This window comes from Opisthorchis viverrini (genome assembly GCF_000715545.1).
Source record: "Opisthorchis viverrini unplaced genomic scaffold opera_v5_202, whole genome shotgun sequence".
Taxonomy (NCBI): domain Eukaryota; kingdom Metazoa; phylum Platyhelminthes; class Trematoda; order Opisthorchiida; family Opisthorchiidae; genus Opisthorchis; species Opisthorchis viverrini.
This window is the reverse complement of record NW_008751858.1, coordinates 237,714-264,468: the sequence shown is the minus strand read 5'-3', so window position 1 is coordinate 264,468 and position 26,755 is coordinate 237,714. Positions and strand designations below refer to the sequence as shown.

Sequence of the window (26,755 nt, the reverse complement as noted above, 5' to 3'; positions counted from 1 at the left end):
AACTACTCACAAGGTTGCTGTTGAAGAATTTTCAGCAAGCTTGTGAGTAGTTTCCTTATTCTCGCTTTGGAATGATTTCATGTTCACAGCTTATTAGGTAGCTCATTTGTCCCATCTTTGTGAGAACTGTACATTAGTTTCTTTTCCCTCATAATCCGTTTTTGATTTGTTAATGTATTTACCAAACAGACCACACACTAAAAAGAGCACTAATGTCCTAAAGCACACAAAGTCAGTTTTGATGGTTACAACCGTTTTGACGGGATAAATATAACATCTCATCGCCAACAAGTTATGCCATACAGACATAATTTATTTCGATAGACAGAACCAGATGGATATCAACATTCTACAATGTCAATAAATTGGCACTTGTAAAAGTGCTTAAGCAATTACTTTCAAGGCCACACTGATATAATTTCATGGTAGTCATTTTGGGGAAGTCAGAACAGCTTCATCCTAGTTGCTGTTGTTCCAAATGCTCCTGTTTGTCACGTCGGCAACTGCGTCCAGCGGCTGGTCCCATTGTACGATTTCTGTAGGTATGGTGCCTCGAACAGACCTAGTCCAAGCCGTATCGTTGCACTGTACATCGGTATCAGGAATGCCATGAATCAAAGAGGACGCCTCGTTTGAACAGGGCTGTCGATGCATAGCAAATGAACAAGATGCTTTGGATCTCCGCCCCGGGCGAATACAGATAAAGTAACCGAATAAGCCAATAAGGACCGCCACGACCAAGATGCAAAGGCAACCGACGGTGATAAGAAGGTAAACTGGGAGATCTAGGGGATGAAGAGTAGAGAATGTCAGGTTCGATATCCTCCAGGATTGTTCATGCACAAACTTCGGGTCTCGCAAAAGCGCACATAACCGTAGCAGACGCAAACTGAGAATGTCAGGTTCGATATCCTCCAGGATTGTTCATGCACAAACTTCGGGTCTCGCAAAAGCGCACATAACCGTAGCAGACCCATCGCAAACTGAATTTCCAAACAGTGTCTAAGCCATCTGCAATCACTGATCTTTCCTAACGTATTCATTGAGTATTTGCGATATTATTAGACAACATGTGCCTCAGTCCCCAAAACGTACCAAAAGGCGTTTGTCGCACCATTTGATCTTCATTCTTGTGTATTTCCCTGTGATTTTCACTATTTGGACTAAACGTTGCGGTATGAAGCAGAGTGCAGTAAGCTGCACTGTCGAACGACAGAGTTGTGGCTGCTGAGAGTCTACGCAGTAGCACAACATATCACATGTGGAAACTCGAACGCTGAACAGTGTTTTGCGGGCTATGAGTAACCCAATACATCTCAGTTCTAAAATCGTATCATTTGTCCGTCTTGCTGTTCACAGTCAAACGTTCCGTGAAATCAGCAGAGTGATAAAAGTACCATCCACCATAATTCTTTTCTACTTTAGGAGCGTCTTTCTATCGATGTTTCATGATGAATAGCCTTTCCAGCTGTTTTTATATAGGCTTTGTTTTCGCAGGTTGGTACTGGAAACATACTGTTAATCTTTCATAACGAACTCGAATTTTCTGCGCAAGACAAAGCACCTGAAGAAACAAAACTACTAAAAGCGAGCTCTCTGGGTAAAAAAAAACCGCTCTGTGGAACCAGAAAAAGTGGCTGCTTCCAAAGGAATCGAGTTGGCTAGATCTGCGGTTCATACCACTCTGCTGATGGTTTGCTTGTCGAATCCGGCAGTTGGAATCTCATTGCGGCGTGAATTCATTTAAGGAGTAATCACGCAGAATTAGACAATCGTAGATTCTCAACAAAACACTGATGAGAAAATTATTTGTGGAGCTTATTGCTATCCGGACTAATAACGAGTATGTTCTATAGTGCGAGTCGCAGTTGGAATACTAGGTCATCAAGAACTGGGAGGAAACTCATTTCGATTGGATGTAAGAGGGTGGGAGATCCAGAAAACTTCATTACCGCAAAGCTTTCACATGTTTCTCAGATTAGCAACTTCGAAGCACGTACGTGTGTCGGTGGGTCTCAAAACGCACACGCACATCTAAGCAGCAACTGCGGATACGACTGGCCCAAGAGATGGATGGAGGCGAGAATGACTTGATAAGGGAGACTATCCTAAATGAAAGAGAAGAATTTGACTTTGGCCAAAACAGTCACGAGTCTGCCATAAAGAACGGCCTAACCGGAACTTATAAACGACAGAACAGTGTGGAGAGTGAAGAATGAATGATGGAGTAGGCCAACTGAGGGATTCCGATTGTATGCGGGTTGTTTTTTGTCACGAAATTCTTTTTCAGACTGGGTGAATCCCAAAAACCGAAAGCGCATGAACTTGGGCTTGTGCAACACAAATAAACTGGTAAAAAACTTAGTAAACCCGACCGAATTCCTAAACTTTGGAACCATCGCTTTAGAGCACTATCCAACTGGCTAGAAGATGTGGATCTGAGCCACAGGCTCATTTACCCCAACATTCGATGAAGATCTACATGACTGACCTATTTGAAGTATACGAACTTCTGACAGCAATCAAACTGTTGTAAAACAGGTAGGCAGTGTAAACCCTGTCCATAGGGCTGCTCAAGGTGAGACGATCGACACCGATTCCCACGTATTTTGGAAGGCATCCCTTGAGATTTCGATAGTGCGATTCATCTTCCCCGTTCAAGTGGGAGAAAAGCTAATGGATAATGGAATTCAATCACGGAAATGGTTTACACACATTAGGTAAGTAATTGGACCATGTCTCGTCTAATCAAGTAGGTGCTAGCATCACTGAGCAAGATGGTACTAAACTGCATGTTGGATTTTGAGTAGACCCAATTTCGAATTTTATTATCGCATATGGAAGACTAATACAGGACAAATATGACAAACTTAACTGACCATTGAATGAAGTGTTTCTGGGCTTCACGAACGTCTTCGACTCATTCAACTTATAAAGCATCTTAAATCGTCCCTAAGAAACTTTACCGCGCGGAAACATCTGTTGACCTCGTCCAAGTTTTTCACGTTGATATAAAAGCCCGGGAACTGAAGTGCACACCTGTCCCGATATGTAAATCTGAATCTAAACCGATATTTATATCGAGTAGCAGAAGAGTAACCCCGCTTCTATTTCATCCCTATCTAACAATCGTGCGCACAAAACCGTTAAGACATTGAGAAGACGACATGCCTCTTTGAAGCAGTGCTGATGGTGATTTATTCGGTACAAGGCATTTCATAGCCAAACTACTGCTACACACGTCCATAGTCTTTGTTCTTTGCAGGTCCCCACGATTTATTTTCGAATTTTTGAAAAAAAAATTCAACATTTGACCAAGGCCTTTGGTTCAATGGCATCATGTTCAAATATAAGTGTTTCTGAAAAACACTTGACTCTTACCAAGCTGCGCCGTAATTTCAGTACAGAACATTCAGCTGGAAGGTGGTGAGGCTGCATGCTGCACGTATGCCCAACACTTTAAAACGAACTGAACCGGGTTGCTGTACTCAACTCAGCATTTGGATACTATGTCATCTTCGGTCAAAAGTGGGAGCTTAGCGCCTCACTTCTTGACCGATTTGCCCACCTGTGTTGCACTAATGTGCCTTATGTATGTATGAAACAGATGAAAACATAGGACTTCATACGTTGCTCGTCTAAACCAAATTCCTTTCTAATCGGTAGGACAGTTTTGAACTCAAAGAAACAAAAGACCGTTAATTCTGGTGACTTCATTTTCCCTCCAGATTTTCGGCGCTGCAGTCAGCTGTAGCACCAGATGAGGAGATGGAGTAAATTGCATTTCCACTTATTTGAATGGTTGATAGGTGGTAATTCTTGGAAGTTACATATCAGTACAACGCACCATCACTGACTGTCATGTGAAATGCTTCAAAGGTTTTACAGAATTCTTGGCCAAACATTCATAAACGACTTTGCTTGTGACTGTGTTTCAAAAAACATCTGAATGCACTCACTTTTTGCCGACAGCTTGTACTAACTAGAAAAATGTGCGGATGTCATGACATTTGTGTCAAGCTATGACTAAGCAGAAAGACTGGAAGAGTTTAACTGACAACTTCGTGACGTGTTTGGGATCATTCGCTACGTACACTCCATATGGTTTATTTAGCACTCTATATTACACACATGGATGGACAATATATATGGGTAATGCATGTGAATAGGTTCAACACTGTTCCACTGAGCACGGAAAGTGTTTCGCTAGACTAGCAGTCTACCGACTGGTATATTCTTTTCACTTAAGTATTTCCACTTTCTCGAACAGACGCGCTTTCTCGCGAACTCCTCTCAAGGAAGTAGTGCGGTTAACGAAGTAAAGTACAAATGGGTTTCCCACATCGTAAACGTTAGTGAGGAACCCCACAAACAGATATACAGAGAAAAAGCACCTAATCTATGGTCGAGCTTGCTTACACGATGGGACAAATCTGTAACCGAAACGTTGGATGATACAGAAACTTCCAAAAAGTAATCAATTACCTTGTTTTGGATTGACGGGTTCACTGCACTCTTCCGGATTCGCAATGTCACAGTACTGCACACGATATACTCCAGCCATCAGAAAGTTGACTTCTGTCACCCCTGACCATGAAAGTGGTGCACAGCTTGAACCAATGTGATAAGGCGAGGCATCAATCCCATTCACCCTTAGCATTCTCAGCTGATGTTTCCATGGTATCACATTCTGCCAGGTTCGACCACCATCACCGGAAACTTGAACTTTGACACATGCTGCCGGATCTTCTTTTGGTATGCGAAGAGCTCTCTGCGCACTGTCAAATACGATACCGGCTGGTTTCGTGGGTTTATAGGCTGACAACAGGGTGGGAATAAAAAAGATAACTGGACCTCGCGATCTTGGCTACAAGTCGTTTGAAACAGTCTCCATATAGTGCACATTGTGACCTCTGAACTGGTTGCTGAACACAGTTGTGACCCGACAAGCACACTTGGTGGACAAACGTTAAACTTCAAAACAGACCGTCTTCGGAAAGCGGCCTTCGGAAAGCGGTTTCTGTATAGACAGAAGCGTCTCAATTGGTCAAGTGACTACATTAATGTACTCTTAGTTCTGGAAATTTGAAAGTGCTTTGTCCCACACTAAAGAAGTTGTAGTCGTGAGGTGTTTTTTACCAACACATCAAAACACAAAGCTTTTTGTGAAAGACGCCGTTTTGAGAATCAAGAACAGTTACTATTCCATCAGCATTTAGTCGTGCCGCGGAATGATTCCGCGTTCTCAACTTGATGCATAGTGCGTCAGATTATGGAAATGAATTGCTAGAAGAGACAACACGTGACTGGTGTACACATTTGCGTTGATAGCTACTGCACGGTTCTTTTACTTTTAGGTAAGATAGCCTAACCGAATTCGATTTCACTCCCACTCAATAAGTCGTCCACTCCGGTTCTGTACAGGAGCACTCGAAAGTCACTGACAGCCGCCGTCCTTTGTGCTACGTTGTGACATCGAGTGCATAGGCAGATCCGTATGAACAGTGTAAACAGCATATGACTGTTCCTGGCAGAATTGTCTTGTAGTACCTATAGTATTCGCCCGCTCTACTCTGAAACCTGAAAACTACTTGTCGAAGGTGCAACTATACTCTGATTTGAAGCATATCATACATCCAGATGGCGCGGTCGGCGGACCGAATCGAGAATAATTAGGCTTCAAAACCAGACCAGAAGAACCGGAAACGGAGTCAGCCAACTTATTTTTGGTCACCTGGCTAACCAAGGGAAAACCTTCCGCACATCGATCGCACACACCAATCACCTTCAACAAACCTTTGAGTCTGTGCATATATCTGAGCCAAACACTTTGCGTGTATACTTCTCAGAGTGACGCACCATGCAATCGAAGAAGCAATGTCAGCCCCAAATATTCTGTCAGACTAGTCTGAAGGCTTCAAGCTACATATGAATATATTTGAATTTTTCTTCAATTTGAACCGGAACAGGCATTATGTACTGAATGATTAACTGACAGCTCTGTTCTATACAGAATGAAAAAGAACAAATACCGACTCCCCGAACGTAGTTCAGGTGTTGTGCTTGGAGCGGATTCTGCTAAAAGTAGAAGGCTAAAAAAAATTTCGCTCTCGACCTGGGGTTGCTCCACCCAAGCGTACAAAACAGGGTAATGGCGTTGCAGAAAATTTGAACAGGTTCACGAAGATGCGGTGTTGAATGAAAACAAACTAATCGCAAAATTTCAATGAGTAACCCAGTTTTATGCCAGAAGGCTGTGAATAAATACGAACAGGACGTACCATCGGTTATGAAAATAATTCGATCTGATGGGAGACTACGAGAGTTTCCGTGTTCCGCAATGATCCTTGCCGAATAAACATGAGATGGAAGTAGTCCTTTTTCAGATGCAATGAAGGAAAAAGAGAAAAAGGGAGCGATTGCTGTAAGTATTTTAGGGTTTTCTTCTGAAAATGTTATGTACTGTTGCATACCTACAGGGTTACAAGTTTTTCACGATTTTCTATGGAAATTTAACCATGCAACTGAAGCCAGTTCACCTCGGAATCCGAGAAGCACTACAGAGCTGTTTTATCTTTATTGTGGTGATTAGCAGCGCCCACCTCATGAAATTCCAGGGAACTTCGAACCCGCCACCTCCCAGCTAGTTGTTTGAACAAATAACCTTCCAGCCACTGGTGGCTGACCAGCGTGCGATTGATTCGCTCTTAGATAGAGTATAATGTCACTAACCCTCCCACTAGGGAAACCACGTCACGTGGTCACGTACTGATTGACTGGCGCGCGGAAAGCTAAATTCCCAGGTAGGAGTTTCACTCTGTGTGAATTTATACTCTCTATGAGGCATTTACATAATTACATATACATATATATATATATATATATGATGCAAAAACTAAGAGTGACGCATGTAAGCTACAAGAAAATCGGTGCACAGGGAAACAGCATTTTGTCTGCATTCTGCATTCTTCGCGAATGCTCGAAACTCGCCATAAAATAACAGTTATGTTTACAACAACTCCACTACACTATAAGATCATGATTGAAAACGGTGTAAAAAAAACTCGTTCCACGACTTTCTGTTACAGTACCACATTATTCTTCGCAGAGTGTATGTTCCGAAAGGCGAAACCTACCTCTCAATGCCGCTAGTTTTTCAGAGTTGGAACGACAACAAACCAATTGGATTTTGGGCTTAATGATGATGATAATGACTGTGATGGTGATGGCGGCGATGATGATAATGATGAATATGGTCGTGATAAGTACTAGATTTACCGCCCGCACCATCTGAAATTGTCGAATACGCACTCGGGCACAGCTGTGCTATTCACCGTATCTTCGCGCACAACAGGTGAACGGCTAAAACGAGAGTGCCGGCTGGATTCACTTGAGTCTACCATGAAATTTCAAATCATGTGAAAATAAGTACATTTTGCAAAATAATGATTCCTTCATAGATTTCTTAGAAAAACTGTCCACAGAAAGATATAAATTTCCAAGCGGTTATCAGAATCGTAAACCGTGTATCAAACACAGCTGCAGGTCTCCCCCTTTGCAGTGTTGAAGGTAAGCAGCTAACTTGTAACTTCATCTACTGTACAGTATAAGAAAGTGTTTGCAACGCGTATGATAGTCCTTGAGGGTTGAGGGGAATCGGCTTGTCGTATAAGTTGTGTATTCATCTGTATTCCCGAGGACCACATATGTCACGAATGATTTTAGTAAACAAAATGAAATAAATGTAACGATAGAAGGCTAATCTGCATTTGTCTTGCAACCGAATCCAACCCATGCGGAAATTTCGCGAAACACAATGTATTTCGGCCTTCTGTTATGGGTTGAATTTTCTTCCAGGGCAAAATCCGAATCAAGTTTTTCGAACCTTCTCATGCTATCTACAAAACACAAGTAGATTGACAGGAGGAATAATTCACAGTGGGCAAGAACCTTCTATTTGAAAACTCGTCACTCAGGCAGCCAGTTGACATGTGAATAAATGATGCGAATTACATGACTTGAGGAAGAGAGACACTATAGCTTGTCCAAAGCCGAGTTAATCTCATCGTTCTTCAGCCGTTCGTGGCCAAACAGCTTAAATTGCAGCTACAAGCTGACAGACTGAGGCGAGTTACGAATTGCCCAAGAGAGTAGTGGAACGCGGTCTGCTGTTCAGTGCTTCTTGGCTTTTCGACATGAAATGACTTAGCTTGTTAGATGTAACCTCGATTGAAATTTCCAACGCTCTTCATACTGTCAACAACAAAATGTCTAGATACTGTTAACTCTGTTGCGTCCATTGGCCGCTTACCCGGCTAAAGCTGATTCGTTCATCTAGTTTGGCAAACGGATAGCCATTTCGCTACCGTGCGAGGAGATATATTCACTGCGCGCTTGGGAAAGTTTACTCTACACTGTTGCTCGCATTTATATAGTTTTTGGAGAGTACCTAACTGCGTCAACCTGATTAGTTGTTTGAGTATCAGAAAACTTTAAACAACCGACCAGGTGATTCCATTAGATTTGTCCCGGAAACCATATAGACTAAATTTAAATATGATGATATTACCACCTAACCAGGCACTGACGAGTCCTCTCGCGTGTTGACAAAGTTTGCGAGCCAGTTGTTCCGCTCGGCAAACCGATCAATTGCGACCTTGTCGACTGAATATGAGAAAAGGCAAATGCGGAATGACTCTTTGTACCATTGATGGTGTGAGTCCCATCGGTCCTAATGCTTCAGCCTAATCGCTGATATTCCAGTCAACCAGTCATTGTGCGCGGTTATTTGGCTTGCTTGCGAGTTTTAATCAGTGTTACTTCTTCAGTTAGATCAAGCACATTGAACGGTGTTGTTTTGCAACTCATAGCGGTCATACCAGCCGCACCGTAGGGGTCCAAAAGAATGAATTCAGCTCTTGCATGAAAGGTAAGAGACACTGAGAGCCCAGGAACAGAGAGTAGTATACTGACAGAAGCCGCTCTTTCTAAATTAGGGCCAGTCAGCCTCAAATAAAGGAAGCAGTCACTACCGCTTTTCTGGAGTCCGATTGAGAATCCGAGAGTGGAGTTAACTTTGTGTCATAACATGGACATTATGAGAATATTTTTTGAAACAGCTTCTTAACTGGGTGGCGCACTTGGTGAACGGAAGTCGGTATTCAGTGGTCGGTATTATTGCATAAAAGCCCTCCACAAATCTAATGAAGATGGCCTAGGTTATCCAATCCGAGGTAAAAACGAACGCCCCCGGTTTGTTTTAATCAGGAAACACTCTATTGTCAATTTGACCACCGTTAGTGTGTTAAAATTGTGGAAGGTGGCTCTTTTAGTGTTTTCTTCCTTTTATTCCCACCAATTTTGATTGTGCGACCAAGCCAAATACAAAAAGCCACTGCCTCAAGCTCCGTTACATAGCAATATTCCAGATATCGGTCGAAGAAGGAGACAATAAAATGGAACCTACTACTCATGAGATTCTTGAAAACCCTGCGAAAACAACTTCATGAATAGCATTCTCTGCCAAGAAAAAATACAGAGACACAATAAATGTCCTACAAACTGAAATACGAGGCAGCCTCCACGTCGTGAATTCAGTTGGGGCTTATCACAATCGAGAGATTCAGCTGGTGTTCAACTGAGTTTCCCATTTGGAAGTAAACAGGTGTATAAATGAGTATATTTCTCTAGGGATAGTCATACAATGTGACCACTACATTCGAAAAAAGCCATTTTTAGTGGCAGCCCAAATGACTCTTCATATCACTACGGCATCCGACGTTAGAACTAATTCGGTGAAAGTTTGGGAATGTTACGGGAAACCTGCACACACTCTTACGTCGCCCTCAATAAAAGTGATGACGAAATAGCCATCCTGGGTAATATTTAGGGCAGTTTCTCATTTTTGTACAGTCAAGACTGTGACAGGCACGGTGAACTTTTTGGACAATGGCTGGATTTAACAGCCAGAGTCGTAGAATGTACCCATTAAGTCTGTAGATTATCTGCCTGTCTTTGCGTAAAACTTATCCAACATGAGATGTTACAACGGCCGCCATTGTTGACATTCCGCTTCTAAAATTTTTAGTTAGACTTGGATTATACCTTGTAGACGCGTCAGTATCCATTGCCGATTCGACAGAACCGTTTCTGCAAGCTCAATAGGGGCAACGTGTTCTCCGGACAGAACTGTTATCGATGTCTAGTTTTCAAAAGGATCGGTGCAAACTACTGACAACATATCAGTAGACGAACGGGTGGGCCAATGTTAGTATCCCGGACTTCCACCCCTATATTTTCAGATCAGCATGGGCATTTTGCACCGAAGAGACGTGTTTTATTGCTAAAGAAATTTTTTAAGTGAGACCGACCAGATACAGCAGCCTCTGTCGGCGTCGCTTGGCAATGACAACCTACCGCTCTTCATCGCTTGATACCTGCACTCTAATCTGATTTTTTCGTTGATTACGCAAAGTACAGTTACTGCTTATTCCTACGTATGACAAGAAGAAAGTTTACTCCCGAATTTTCCACAATGAGAACATTGTTTTCCGATAATCGTGATTTATTCCAGTGCCTCAGTATATGACATTCTCCATTTCATGCGTACGTTGTGGCATCATTTTTCACGAGGCTCTGTTGTCGCTTTGAACATGACTGTACCGTAGCATACCACCAAAGAAGTTTCACTTAGCGAGCTTCAACGACGCTAACTATGAGGAAATGAGAAATGGATTCATCTTCGTAATATGTAGTAAGCAAAGAAAAATTTGGTAAGCAACACCTCCGTACTTCTCGCTCCTACTTGTCATGTGTCGTCATGTCAAACCTTGACAGCCTTGACAACCGTGGCATCTATGCAGGATCGTGTGTATAGTTTAGCAGCGAAAATAATTTCCATAGTAGTACTCAGTTCTGGATGCTTTTATGCAGCTGGGTTAATTGGTTAACCACAGGCTCACGCATCCAATTTTTTTTCTAAAAACCTCCGCTCAGTGTTTACAATAGGCACTGAAAGATTACGACTAATCTTCCGAAATTGGAAAACTGTAGCACTGCTTTAACTTTCGGTTTTATTTGGGTGGTAGAGTCTCATGAAGATCGGTCTAGCTCCAGTCTAATCCAGGTATACCATGAAATGAATAGTCTTTGGTTCTATAGTCAAGTATTGCAACTTTCTGCACACCTGGTGATCAAGGCATTCACCTTGTTCAATCCTAACTAACATGGATCGGTCTAATTTTGGTTAAAAATTGCCGTTTTAGAGAACGCTATTCAAAAGTATTCAACATATTGATGTTCTCACCAAGGGACACTGAAAAGTACAAGAGAATGCCCTCATCAAGGAGCATCTCAGATTTTGGGACACTTGAAACCTTCTGAGTTTTGCTGCCAGTTTCTCATCGGAGTTGGAAAAATGCCACTGAACCCGACAAAGACATGAAACACAACCTTATGGAACCAAAAACCGTCTCATAGAGAAACTAGCTCCCCAGATATCGGGTTTCTGTCACCTTGCAGACTTTGTGGCTCATGAGCTTTTAGGTGTATCAGCTCACGCCGGTGCACCACTATACATAAACAACATGAATTTTTTACCACATGTCTTCGAGTGAAAGCTATACATGCCTCGAAACTGAAGCACATTATCCAAGCCCAGTGTTTTCTGGCGATAACTTTTGGGTTTGCTTCTAAAGAGAACTAAGAGGTCTGCGTGCTTTTACGTGTAAGGACTAAAATGCACTGTGCTGTTTCTGTTCTTCGTAAGCGGGAACACCTGCATAATAGTGTGGGTCCAAATAAAAAGACTCTGTTTTGGGTTTTGGGTGTTCGTTCATTGAGGTACATGATCAGCCCACAGGTTTAGCAATCAATCGCTCAAGCAAGGAATAAAGACCGCACCTATGAAAAGGGTAAGTTTCGTCCACAGCTCGACCAGTTACAACGCTTGAAACCCGAAAATACGTCTGTCCGTTTCTCAGCGAAACACACTACTCAAGAATTTTGGAGATTCTTCTGCCGCCCGGTGGCTGTGCACACACAACCGCCAACTCATCGCTACACATCACTTTCCTCCCCAACATCGCACTGATAGTGTCACCTGGATCGGTGATGAAACGTTTGCACTCAAATTACCCAGCTCAGCGAACAAGCCAATGACCAGTGCCAATGTTGTCTAATATCCAGTGCTTAAACAGACGTGGTAGCCCCATGACACAAATCAAACTCCCGACATTGTTCACAAATTTGGCGATCTCGTTACAGCATGAACTCATATCCGATTCGGGAGCAGCTGAAAGAGAGTCCAGAAGACGGTTCTTGTAAATTTCCCTAACGCGGGGGATCTGTCAGTCTTTTACTTGCTGGGCGAATTGTTCACATCTCGCACTGAATGAAGAAAGCAGTGACTCCGGCTAAGCGCGTGATCGGAATCCACAAATGTGTTCCAAATCGAGCGGTTGTCAGCTACTGACACGTGCCATTGGTAACTGATAGCAATGTGGTTCGCTTGACTTCGTGGCTGTTACTCTGTTGGATGGCACTGTGTCAACCGGAGAGCTCAAACGGCAGTCGCAAAATGGAATTACGGGTCTTGGGCTCGCAGGAACGACAAACATTAGCACAAAAGCTGCATGTATTAGCATACATAAAGGACAGCAGTTCTATTCTCTCTACTGGTGGGCGACCGCAAAAGATCGCCTGAAGGCTAACGACAACGATCCTGATCCGAAATATTTTTTCAGAATGATCAAGTTTCACCTCAAACATGAAGGTCAAGCCGGAGGATAGAGGACTACAACTGGACTGCAACTAAATATCTCTAATGGCTACATTTTGCTCTTTGCAAAATGTTGCATATGGGTACGCACTGATGACTTCTCCCATCTTGGTGATTAAAACACTGCTAGTCGACAGCCAGAGTGGCCGAACAGATAAACAGCCACGTGATCCATAACCAGGTATACGTTTACTCACATCCCAATTTCTCAAGACTGGATTAGTAACACTTATACAGGACGGGGAGTAAGGATCACTCTCGTGATTCGGATTGCAGGGTCGACAGCCTGGGTAGCATAGTAGAACAAATCAGAATAGGTGGAGCATACGAGGGGCCGAAGGTGGATAAGTGCATGAGTACACTAACACACAAATACGCACACGCATGTCAATCTCGGGTGCACTGGTCGGAGTTGTAAGGTCAGTGGCGACAAGTTGGGTTAAGTTATGCAGACGGAATGAATGTGGGGAAATGCATATACATTGCGTATGAGCATTTCCACCTTCCCTTTTACTACAGTTACCTGCAACCAGATCACTAACAAGTTAGCGGGAATGGAGTGTCCTGGGTAGGTGTTACGCACCCCAATTGGTGTTACAGAAACACTCAACCATCTCTTTGGGACCAGAGTGAAAATCAGTCATCATGATATTTATGATCCACCTCATAGACTTCAACTTCACCGATGCACATCAGTCGGCGTGCCTAATTACCCATCAGTCCAGGCCTGATCAAGTCTCGTCCAAATGTCGGGGACACAGAAACACCAGGAAAACCAGCCGAATAGCTGACGTGGAGCAAGTCGTTTCCGGTTCTTCTTACCTGTAATGTTGACCACTGTTGAGTGTCCACTAGAAAGTGCATGGAGTATCCCAGTGTTTCTTCCAAAATCGTCTGACTGTTTTGCACTATTTGAACTTGATCTCCCCAACATTTCGCCCTGCTTTTGACGTCCATGATCGACCAATTCAAGCTTGAATGTTTGAGCACAACGCTTTGCAATTTCCCATTCTTGTAAGAGATTTTGAAGGAAGGGTCTCAGAGTTTTTCCGTGTTGGTGCTCTTTTATCAAATCCCAGAAGTTAACAGCACTGAAGAGGTCCAACACGGTTCCATGAAATCCCGGAGACCAGGTCAAAATTACGGAAGTCGATGTCGTATGCAGGACCCACAACTTGGAGACTTTGATCGGATGTGCTACAAGTGAACATAACATTGAGAAACATTGTGTTGAAACACACTGACTGGCCAATCGTCACCTTACGATAACACAATCCTCTACGCACCTACAGTATCAAAAATTCTTGAGATAACAAACCACAGGTTTGAGAATATTGCTTTAATGACCTCAACGGAACACAAGTTTACTGTTCAATTTGAACAGGAGGTCATTCAAGATCCAGTCTGATCTCTCACTCTTGACAGAGTAGTAACGAATGTACAACACTAAAGGGCGCTTTCTCTTTCTCACTGCGAGGCACTCCTTTGGTCTCCAATGATGGTGTAGCATCATTCTCAGCTCTGCTGCTTATCACGATGACTGCAATCTGCAGACATCTCCACTTGCACCCCCAGGAGGCAACCATGTCGATGTAAACATTTCAAAAATCAGGGGCGTGTGACGCCTGACTTCACTCCATATTCCAGCCAAACCAATTGGGTTGCACTCCTTGTAATGTGCTACTTGTAAGGTTACTGAGAATCCATCGAAAGCCCACGACCGGTTTCGCCCTTTTTGGGGCTCATCAGGTAGGCGCAGTCCCCGGGTTTCCGTCAAACTTATGTTCTACTTGAAACCAAATTGCACGAAATTAGCGAATATACACTCATTTGCAAACTAATTTGGTTTGAGTGCAATTTAGTTTCAAGTAGAACATAATATTGACAGAAACTCGGAGACTGCGCCTACCTGATTAGCCCCCAAAATGGCAAAACCGGTCGTGGGCTGTCGATGGATTTTCAGCAACCTTATGAGTAGTACATTACAGAGATATACATGTATCGCGATATCTCGAATATCGTATCGACTGAAACATGAGGTGGCCTGGTGCAGCACATTCAGTTGCCTGAGAACATCACAAACGAGAGATTCAGCTGGGTTCCAGGTGAGTCTCTCGAAAGAACCAAATTAGTTTGCAGATGAGTGCATATTCGCGGGTCGCACCCTTATTGGCGGGATGTCTTCGTTATCGAGGTTTACGTGTTCACAGAAGTGCATGCGATCGTCTACCGGCTTGCGTTCTCTCCTTGCGATACAATTCAGCACCACGTGCTGTGAAATGCTTGTTCAAATAAATCAAGGTGGGATGACGCACAGACTGCCTTTTATCTGATTAATTCATGTTGCAGGTGTCTTGTGGTCAAACTGAGAAAGTGTCTATTCACCAAGTTTACTGTCATGACAAAAGGGTCACACATTAGGTGGTGCCAGTTAATTCATTAACAAACGCCGCATTCAGTCAATCAAGTCGCGGGAGTGAGGAGTGAGGAGTGACCTCCCTTCAAGAAACATTTCAGGTAGTTGCTCAATCGTTAGTACTGCGTTATCGATTTGAGTAGCCCAGACTTCTAAAAAGGTCTGCTAGTGTTTGCTGTTATCCTGAACGGGAGAAGCAGGCAGTCAACCCTAGCATGAAACGTCTGTATTCAAATCAGAGGTCCTCAGCGGCGCAGACGTCGCACCATATAAAAAACCACCAGTTGTTTGCCAAACCTGAACTGTACGTTTGGGAAAAAAACCACTCACGCTTTCCAGTAGCCGTTGGATGGACTCTTTGTAGAACTGTTTGTAGATGACAAACGGTAGGCATTTTGAACCATCTACTCTAATACCTACTCTAATACCAATCTGATGTTATCGCGTATGAGCACGCTATGCATAAATCCGGTTGATGCATTATGGCTGTACTTGATCATATTATCTTCCTGTCAGAATATTAAAAAAAAATGAAAAAAAGGCTCCAGATAACCCATAAACGCATGGTTCATGTATAGCCCAAAACCCAGTCGTGCAAATTCAGATGCAAACTGACCAAGGGGTTAACGAGATAGAAAATGTCTGTGTGGTCTGAGAATCGGTATCGTAAATCTGTTGCAGCTGCTACAGACAAGTAAACCTTCTAATTCCCCATTCCCGGATGATTTTACGGTGCGTGTTGTTGGATGTTACGCTGACTGGCGTTTTCCTGAATGCTACGTTTGTGGTAGACTGATAGGAAAGAGCTAGTCCGCGGACGCGCGTCGCTAGTATTGTGTACCTTGTCGTCCCATCGATATATCAACTTTACGTAGCCTCGTCGTACCTACACTGCCCACAATACACCAACATCTGCAATAGGTCATTCAGATAAAAACGTTTCGTTTTGGGAGCTTGACGCTTTTGCGAAGCTTCTTTCCATAATCCGCTTCGGCGGTTTCAGCATACACTGACTGCGTTAACTTTGCAGTGCGACACTTATGGGCTCATCGGCTGCGTCAGCTACGCTGTTTAGCTGAAACGGCGAGCAAACTTGCCAGAGTTCCGTCAAGTTTCTGAAGCCTGAATCCAAAGTTCACGTGATGCAGGTACTGTTCCCTGTCGGTCGGCATCCAGAGGCCTTTCCACAATGAGCTTGCCGGAGTAAGCTGATTTCGTTTATGGACACATAAGAACGTGCGCGTAACTCTGAGTCCTACTGTACACACTGGGCCGTTCATCGGTTTTCTGGCTTTTCGGAGGCGCCTAAACTGAATTAATTGAGTGACGTACGTCCGTGATTTTTATCAAGGAAGGGAGGAAACTGAGGCTACCAACCCAATAGTCAAGTGAACTATCTGGCCTGACCCACCTGACGCGCTCATTCCGGACAGCCTAACTGTATTCCTTTGAGTTTCTCACGCCCTTTTGGTCCGTGTTATAGTCTGTACAATACATGTGAAGGACACGTGGGTGTTTACTCTCTGTCTGACCCGGTGGGTTGACCAAAGCAGTCACAAGAAGCGCAATCAATGCGAGTAGCACCCTTCCATGGGAAGCAACTTTGCGGTGCAGCTGAGTCAAAGAAGCTCAGCTATGTTTTAGATTTTTGACACTTCCACTCCTAGGCCTTTCGATATTGAATAAGTTCGTCCCATATGCTGAAAGTGCAAAATACAGTTGGCTCAGGTGCATTGACCCAAAGAATACGGCTACATTTCTGTAGAGCACCATAGACAATTTTCGGGCACACTTGAGTCACTTCATTTGTCAGTTTATTCGCTGGCGTGGTGGTCCATGTACAGAAGGCTCGTAACCCGAACAGAATTGCAAGGCGGTCAAGACCTCTGTGCACTGTCTGACGCTGGCTTTACTCTTATCGAACCCTGTGCAAAATTATCGATCATGAAGCACGGGTCAAAGAATTGAGATGTATCCATTTTTCCAGGTCTCGTATGAACGAGGTGACCACTTAGATAAAGATAGCACCGATAACTCGTTTCAAGCCTATACTACACAAAGAGAAGATGTAAAAGGTTTCCTGGAGTGATATTCTTCTATTGATGATCCATGTTGTCTTGAAATTCCCCATATGATGCCGAATGCACCTTACCGAGTTTCGTGGCATTTTAGACATCCTTTGAGAATGAATCGTTCGCAAAAATTGGCTTAGCCGATTATTAGGGTCTACTTATTGCATCGTCCACACCGTTCTAATTCCAAGACGACGGTGTACAAGCGAAACATCAGGAACAGGACCCGGAAAAATGCAGAAATACACAGAAGAATGAAGGAAAAGTGGAAAAGTAAATATATGTATATATAACCAGGAGAGCAGGATAGGGATAGGACTTACACTGAGGAACAATCTGGATTTTCTGAGAGGAATTTCCCAATGCGTTGGAAGCCACGCAAGTGTAATTAGTTGCAGTTATGCTCCCAGACGTTTTAATCCACATAGCGGAAAAAAGCGTGGTCTCCGATGGGTAGATTTGATTTTGATGCAATGGGGCTCTCTTCTGTTCCAGAGCTTTCGAGATGAGGAACTGAGACAGCGCTGGTCTTCCGGTGAGGATGAAGGCTTCTCGTGTTTCCTGCGTTATTGATTATAAAATTAATTGTGATCAACTACTCACAACCAAAAACAAGCCTTTATGTATTACAGTTGAAATAAACATTTGATTTGATGCGCAAATTGTCCTGGCGAGCTGACGGAAGAGAAAAATAGCCAGACCATCAAAAAGTGGCCATGTAGACAAATGGTTCCACGAGGCACTTTTGAATTTAGCCATTTGGTAGGTAGATTTCAGGATGTCCACTCTTGACGAAGCAACAAATTGCAAACGTGAAACAGCGAATTCACGGCGCGATACACTAACGGTTAATTACAAATCGACAGACATGGGAACCTAAAGCAAATAATGGTATCAGACACGGAAATTATCACATTTTATATGTGGTTTTACCGCCCTTTACTTCATCACAGATGTTTAAAAGTTTATAGTCAACAAACTGGTAAGAATGTGGTCCGAAGTTCGCCTATTTCTGTATACCTATTGTGAATGAAACTGTAACACCTAGTACCTATACAGATCATCGAGATTCGGGGTACAGGTATATAAAAGACATGACTGAATTTGTAGGGTTGTCGTATGCTATGCGTCATCTGGTGAACTTTGTTCTCTAAATGGGCAAGAGTATTTAGGGTCGAATCGACGCTTAGCAGGTGTGACTAAATTGGGAACGGGGGACCAACATAATGTTGGTCTCAATGTGATGATGGAATATCGTTTAAACGAAGACGATTAGCAATGAAATTGGTTGGTGATTTTCCCTTGGTTTTCCCCAACATTTCGGTCTTCGATGTTTGGCCAAGCTACATTTTTTCCATTTTGTGCGGTGCCTCCGTGGTAGTCTGCAGAATTCATCCACATTACGAAACCATATTTTTTATGCGACCCAAATAGTACTTTATTTCAGAACTTGCATCCTAGAAAAGCAGCTCTGATCTCGAAGTACAACGTTCGATAACTATCACCCTGAAGCAAGACGAATAATCAGTAAGTGGTGCTTAGCTGCCACGACGCCTAAAGGACGGACGAAGGCTGAGCTACTGTTAGGTTGTCCAAGACTAGACAGGGCAATAAAAATTCCAGGTTCGGGACAACGAACCTTCTGGTCAGCGAGTTTATGCATCAAACACCTAGATGTCTCGAGCTTAGTGAGGTAATTTTTTATCTCTCCCTGTTGACAATTTCTGTGACAAGCTAACCGAGTTCATTCTTTATTCAAAAATGCCATACAGCACGTCGTATCAAACTGTCCGCTAAACCCGTCTGGATTGATCAAAAACAGCCGGATATCTTGTCGCGGTATGTTTCCACCCACGCGTTACTGATTAGGCAAATTCATGTGGCGTGCCAATGTGGGCGCCTGAACGGCTATAACTGACACTCGAATGGCATTTAAATCGAGAGCTGTCTGAAATTGGCAGATGAGATGCGACCGACCGTCAGCCGAACAGATGGAACTTCGGAGAGAAAACCAACCTTAGTCAAGCGAAACTGCTACGAGCATTTGTGTGTGTGTGTGTGGAGTTCAAAGTGAAAAAGAGCCATGTTACAAAATCTTCATTTCACGAACACATCTTCGAGTGACGGCTGTTCATGATACTATCTTCCAAGCCAGTGAAAAGAGTATATGGCATAAAACAGGACACTTGTTCAATCACCAATTACTATATTGGAAATGTGAGTGGAAGTCACTTAGAACATTTTAATGACCCGTGAGGGTTTTTCCGCTGATTTTGATAAAGTCTACTAGAAATTCGCTACTTACATGAGTACACTTCCGCACGTGACCTGGCTTTACATCTGTGAAGTAGGGATTGCGTTGATTTTGCGAAACCTCCCCTATACTTGCATCATGAAGATAGTTGTTCATCCAATTTTTCTGTGTACACAGTGATGACCACTCAAAAACTCTCCGTATGGCTGGATGATGCCGTGCTGATTACTCAATCGAACAACAAATATTTACGATAACCATGTTCTGCTTTCTAATGTGGTGATTAGCTCACATTCATTGCTTTTAATTTTCTGACAGAACGGCTTACGTTTCATATTGTATGGTTTGTACCATTTCTATGTTTGACAGACTACTGGAGATGGCAGGAACCTCATCCGAGCGATGATGTGAGAAAGTTATTCATGACCATAAATTGCAGTGAATGTCTAAGGAATTTAATTATTCTGTGAAAAAATACTCGGTCGGCTTTTTAGGGAAGAATTACAAATGGGAAGTGCTCATGCTGTCGTACTTACATGGTCAACAGATAAGAGGTCAACCAGCACAGTTAACACGAATTCCGTTTCCACGGACAAGTATGGAACAGTAGAAGGAGGTTCAAAAATTTCAATTGATATTTCATCCTGCTAGTGAAGTCAACTCATGACAAAAAGCCGAAAAGCTAAACAGCACAGCACGGCTGTTTTATTCTTTTGAGAATAATGAGTATTACACATCTCATAAGTCCTCGTGGTGATGTGAATTCATAGCTACCGGGTTGGTAGCTAGTAGGTTAGTAGATTACTGAGCCGGCCGGTCACCAGCGACTAATCAGGAGTGTGACTAACTGACACTTAGACAGGATGTAGTGTCTTGTGAGTTACTTACAGTTCGCTGATAGTATGAGGGTGTGTGGAAATCTCAAAAGAGACCTTGTTCTTCAAGTGAACTACCTTGGCGATTTGTGAAACTGGCACTGATTCACAGAGACGTCTCTGTGTTATATACCGAAATGTGTACTTTTTCCATGTGAAACCAAGAGGATGTAAGCTTTTGTGCACCATTTCTCTAGATATTTTGATGCAGACTGGAGATCATACTGAATATCATCCAAATTTCTTGCATGTATCAGTCCCCAACTGAATGTGCTTTATATTTCGGTTGGAACAGTGGTGAAACTCATGAAATATTTCTCTTCACCCAAAACTACCCATAAGCCTAATGCGCACTCTTGAAAGCAGGCGTTTGAAAACCGGTATGTACGTGAGTCCATCTAGATTGCAACATATGATAACAGCAGATATTGTATTCATCCAGCAGTGAGCTTTCCGTCCATCCAGTTGGTGAAGTTCTCACAAGGAAAAAAGCACGTTTATCATCTATTCATGTGTCTTCTTGTTTTCATGTTTGCGCGTTTTTCTTCACGCACTGGTCAGTATTGTACACGCAGTGGTCTACCGCTCCCTCTGAAGATGTGCAGGTCCCCCTCTAGAGTCTCCAGGATCTGATGTGCTTTCCGCCCCACTTCCAAAAAGACCAAATGGTTCTCCTTTTCTGTGGTTGCCCCTCATCACAGTTCTCGATGAGCTTGTAATATGGATGAAAACACGGCTTCTAGACCTATTCTGGGTGCGGAATGAAGTGCCTGAACATTACAGCCAGTTAAAGATTTATCATCTTTTCAGCGTAAGTATTAATGCAGTGCACTTGTTTATACTGAAGGATAAAAGATATTGACGTTTATTTTTTACATCACCACTCAGTGTCAATGTTGTTTCTATTTCCGAACTTTTATTTGGGAAAACATCGATGGCTAACATTTTTATCATGCAGAAGTAAATAGGTCTTACATGTATCTTCGGTTCTTCCTCAGGAAGGGTGGTTTTGTGCACGAGACCCAATACCGAACCTTGTTCGCGCCACCAGGTCAATTCGGTCAAAGGTGGCCTGGCTGCAAACTGACATATCAAAGGTCCTATGAAAGTGGATCTCGATTTGAAATCAGAAGGATTCGTGTCGTAAGCTATCAATTCCTCTGGAGATGGGAGGGGCACAGGAACAGCTGTCAGTGTAAGGAAATCGAGAAGAAACGTGTTACCTCGGTTGTAGTCGCCGCATCGGCAAGCGTTGGTTAATCAGTGGTTAGCGAATAGACAAAGCGAACCATTGGTCTGTCTATTTAAGGCTAAACAAATATTTTATCATGACATTATTGTTGTCCTGTTTAAATGTGAACTTAAAAGCCATCTCACTACCAAGAAAGAGGGGACAACGTTAAACAAGATTGTTGGCTCCAGACGCAAGGCTCACTACGGTAAGTGACTCAGTAACTTTACAGCTCTTTAGAACAAGCTAACAGCTCGATTGTCAGTTTTCTGATAGTTTGTTCGGTAGTGTTGATCTGACGTTGGTCTGAGAGTTGCAGTCTGCCATCATTACACCTGAGCAAGCGCCTTCGCTTCTGGACCTTTCCGCATCCAAGACCTTCCCATACACTCGGAAACCTGTCTCCCGACGCCGTCGTTGGTTAGTCCTTCGTGAGCCGACCAAGTGAAAACAGATCCACCAAGCCAAATACGCCTCTACTATGCCAACAAAACGGAAACACCTAGCGTCTGCTGCAGCAGTTTCTCGGTCAGCTGTGACTGGAGAGTGAGGTAGGAAGATTCGCTCTTCCCAATATTGTTTAGCACGGCAATATATGAGGTTCTCGATTTGTCGATGCTACAACTGAAGTATCATATCCACCTAAGTGGATGGTTTTCCTCTTGTTAACGACTGTGTCGTGTGTGTAGCAATAGAGGATCGGTTGGAAGGAAAGCTTGGAGCTTCTGGGTGTGAGTTAGAATGAGTTGGTATGACGAGCAACTAAAGAAGGACAGGTAACATCGAGCGACCGCGGTTTCAGCTGAGCCCTCTGCTTTGCCGAAATGTCAGTCAATCCTTTGGGCTCAACTGACGCCTAAATCTATTCACTTTTAAAGAAAAGGAGAGTATAACCACCGGAGAAAGCTCCCGGAATTGCTCGATGGGGTAAAGCATCTCCCTTCAGTGAACTACCTAATACGGAAGCTGATATCTTCGATCATGCTCACTGTAATAGACCTCAAACGATTGGGGAATCATATCAGGCAGGCTATTCGTCGGTGGTTGCGTCTACGGAAGAACATTAACCGGTCGGAATGGGGCTGCAACCGGACCCGGAAGGCGTCGTTCTCTTCAGGGGCACAGTGTCTTTGATCGGATCATAGCACTTTGGCATCTTTCATCAGAACTCATCTAACTGCGGATCAGGAGCGCTGAGCAAAGGTGATAGACGTGAAGGTGATCTCGGATAAAAGATGAATGCGAACTGACAGACGTAAGGAGCTGTCGAGTTTTCCTTCACTACCCTGTCAGCCTTATGTGATGTTTATTTGTGTGTGATGTTTTTTTTGGTTCACGAACCGATCAAGATTTCATTTCGAGATACCTGCTTTCCAAAATTTGCGAAAGCCGTTGATGGACCAGGGTTTCTCAGGGCACACAGCCAGTGACTTCTTTGCTCACCATTTTGAATCTTCTAAGGACGTACTCTGTTTATATGCATGATAAACGGCGCCAAGTGTTCTTCCTGGACATTGGCACTCACACCAGACCCCGTATGACCTTGAGCCTGATATGCGAATCTTGACTGCGCTAGCGCATATTGCTCCTTGAGAAGCACTGAGAATTTTTGCCCTCCCTCAGTTCTTAGACTTTACGCGTGTGTTTCTAGACCAAACAGTCCTACGTTTCTTAGTGATCATCTCGCCTGGCTGAAAAACGGTCGGCCGTACGCATTCGACTGGAAAGTTTCCCTCTTTCCAGTCCATATTTCCCAAATATCCTTCTCGATTTTTTATGTGTGCGATCATACGATTCAGAAATATAAGTTAATGACGGTGGTAGTGTGCTTGTTGCCAAGTGACCAGAGAAACCCTGAATATTCTGTCTGCTTGAAGTCCCAGTTTCATCAACCTATAAGGGACTGAACATTAAATCTGGACTACTCACAGTAATGAACTATACATGTCCCGCAACCTCCACAACTACAGTGAAAGTTGTCCAGCGGGTTTCAAGCTTATGTAATGCTCCTTGACTGGGAAGTCCTGACAGGTGGGCCGATCGATCGTCACAACCAGGACAGTTACCAAATCATCGTCCGAGGAGTCGGGCATACCAGTCACATCGCTCAAGTGTGAACACGTTCGCCTGTTCAGACGTCAAAATTCAGATGCGTCCAAAGCGCGCTGGTGGAGTAGTGGTAACACGCTTACCTCACAAACCAGATGTTCGGAACTCAAACCTCGGCGCAGCCATAGAAAATGTACTGTTGATGAGCTCTGGTAAAAGTGAAACGCGAGTCCAGTGCTTCCCTCTTTGGTGTAGGCACGCTAGAATAATTACGCCAGCACAAGAGGACGCTTTTCAAACGAGAGTGATATGAATGTGAACAATACATATCCTGCAAACCCCCATAATAAAAAGTACAAAATTCGTTATAATTCCCATCGCCCGAGAGTGTCGGATATCTAAGGTATGCATTTGGTAGGAAAACTGCAACGTATCCATAGTTATTACGGATAAAATGGACATCAGCTGTTGGTTGTTGATCAGGTGGCTGTTGGTCTGTTCGCCGAGCTTGGCAACTGGCTAAGAGATCAACAGCCACCTGATCAACTACCATGAAAATCACTCGAGCCACAAATATTTCAACACATGGAAATCAGCTGTACCTCACGTACTTGGTAGGGTGTGCTCAATTAGTGCTCAGCTAATTAAGCGTCATTCACTTACTTTGCACTCTGATGCGCATGGTGTGGCTGGTGTTTCCTAGGCGACTGGATGCTTCACAGCGATAAAACCCGTCCGCCTGTCGAAGTTGATTTAAATGTCTCCAGATATGAAAAGATGGTTCTCCTGTCCAGTCAATATAGTCCGGCATAGACTTTGGATCGCATTTCAGGGATGGGTACTGCATCCAGTTGCGCAACAATGAAGTTGGAACATCATAAGAATGAAGGAACGGGATGGCGAGTGTACTTGCCACATAAGTAATGTCAAGGTTGGTAACTTTCGAGCTGTTCTGACTGATATAATTTTCCGTCGGACTTCTTCGTAACGCCGAGTTGTAATCATCCATATTGATTTTGTACTCGTTTCCCAGTGCTCCTTTCGTGTCACTCGGTGAATAATACCAAGTGACGATCATATCTGAGCTACCCAGTAGTGTGCAGTTCAACGAAACACTTGAAGCAGACCTTGGATACGTTGGTCCAGCCAGACCAGTTTTAGGATGGTAGGATCCATCTGGGGCAAAAGACTTTAGATCGGTTATTTCAACAAAGTTCACTTCCGGGGAACTTGAGATGATAAGAGGTTTTCCTGGTGAGGGATTGCAAGAATGTGGAAGAAGATACCGATCCATGAGGTAAATTCTTACCTTTGTCATGCTAATATCTGCTCAAACTTCCAGGAGCAGTTATCAAGATTAAGTTGAGCCATCTTTGATGTGCAACCTTTTTACGAGGAATCACTATTATTGTTGTAAGGATATATTTGAAGCAAGCTTTACTCCTGGAATTACCAGCATCAAACCCGGATAAAGTGTGCGCAATAGAAACCCACGGAGTATCTTACGACTTTGTTTGCCAGTTCAAACCGTTTGTGACTGAGCGGTCTTTGCGTGTCGATCCTCAATATGCTTTCTGGATTATTTTGCGTACCAGCTACTATAATTTCGTGAGTAGGCGGACGGGTGGGAAACGCAAGGCGTTGGAAAGCTGGGTTCGCAGCGACGCCTCATATGGATTCTTTGATTTTGCGTAGGCCAGTGGTCCTTACACCAAATTTATCAACTCACGATTAAGATGAGTCAATGAATCACGATCTTTCAGTTCGGATTTCAGAACTACTGTACTAAAAGCGACTCAGTGTTTTCATCAGTCAGCAATACAACTGCGCCTCAAATAAATTCTTCAGGCGGCACCATTGCCCAAGGAATGGTTTTTCTGTGATTAGGTAATATCCAGCTTATGATTGATGGATTTTGATGACAGAAAGTAAAGGCCATCCTTGACCAAAAACTGCACCGCAGCAAGGACTAAGAAGTAAACATCATGCGCCGCGCTTCCTCACGTTTGGGTACCAAAGGAAGAAATTCACATTGTGGACAAGTTTGTCCCCCGAGATGGTTAGACGTCATCAGAGTGGTCGTGCTCCAGAAGTTGCACGGATTGCGACACTGCCCGAAACTACATAGTATATTATTTTCCCTCAGTGTTCTGTGTTGCCCATTCAACAAACTTAACTGTCTTGGGTACTACACATCTAATCAGGGCGTCTACTTGTCACGCCACCGATATCCAGGCGACCAGTCGTGTGTAAGTGACTTGCAGCTTTTACAAGGCAGCAACATGTTGACTGAAAACATCACAAGCGAGAGATTCAGCTGGGTTTTAGGTGAGTCTCTCACAAAACCAAATTTGTTTACAAATGAGTCTATTTCGCTAACATTGTGACTGAATTATTTCCCTAACCCCAAAAACACATTCTTCTCGCTCCATAGCGTAGCTTTCCCCTTTGTTCTAATGTACGTCCAGGTGTGCGTTCTTCTGCCTCTGGTTTTCATGTTACTGAGTGCTGAATAATTTATATTCTTGAACTACCGCATGATTCCAGGTGAGCAAGTTTCTTCGTATCCATACATTTGAAAGTGCATTCATTCATTTAGTCGGTCTCGTACCAGTAATTCGAATGAAATAACGAACAAACAAAATTCACTCGTTAAACGTTATCGACAAGAGCATACTAATTTTCCTCGAAACCTCATATATGAATGGGGTTTGTTCCCTAATTTTCCCATACCCGTCCTAATATGTGTCGTATGTATGTATATGATGACTGACCTACACAGTTTATTTTTGAGCACTTCCATTGATGGTCAGATGAAGTGCGAGATTCGCCGTTCCGAGTATCATAACGATGAGTCTATCCTATTGGTATATTAAGTGATGGTCCGTAAAGACATGTTATTCCATCCAGGTAGTTTATGACATTGGAGGGTAAACAGAGACACACGGGTTAAGATAGAATTTTACGTCTTGTATGAAAGAACAACTTTCCTTTTACCTGGCAATGTTGCCTTCGTGTAAACTTGGTTGGAAAGAGGGAGCGTACGAGGGCATCTAAACAAGCCCCCATTCTTCCCCAAA

General features: G+C 43.4%; 2 protein-coding genes across 2 annotated transcripts in view; both read right to left on the bottom strand.

Moving 5' to 3' along the window:
* Positions 1–459: 459 nt before the first annotated feature.
* On the bottom strand, positions 460–23,719 carry T265_08103 (hypothetical protein; the record flags this gene model as incomplete). Its single annotated transcript, XM_009173810.1, has 8 exons — positions 460–785; positions 4,486–4,818; positions 6,282–6,377; positions 13,601–13,952; positions 14,688–14,844; positions 17,592–17,827; positions 21,371–21,582; positions 23,656–23,719. The coding sequence occupies 8 exons, from the start codon at positions 23,717–23,719 to the stop codon at positions 460–462; spliced, it is 1,776 nt and encodes a 591-aa protein (XP_009172074.1).
* Positions 23,720–23,841: 122 nt separating this feature from the next.
* The window catches only part of T265_08102 (hypothetical protein), a gene marked incomplete at both ends in the record, with an annotated part of 22,042 nt that continues 19,128 nt past the window's right edge, over positions 23,842–26,755 (bottom strand). Inside the window, 2 exons of the mRNA XM_009173809.1 lie at positions 23,842–24,073; positions 24,335–24,926. Coding sequence (XP_009172073.1) covers positions 23,842–24,073; positions 24,335–24,926 — 824 coding nt within the window. The remainder of the gene's footprint in view (positions 24,074–24,334; positions 24,927–26,755) is intronic.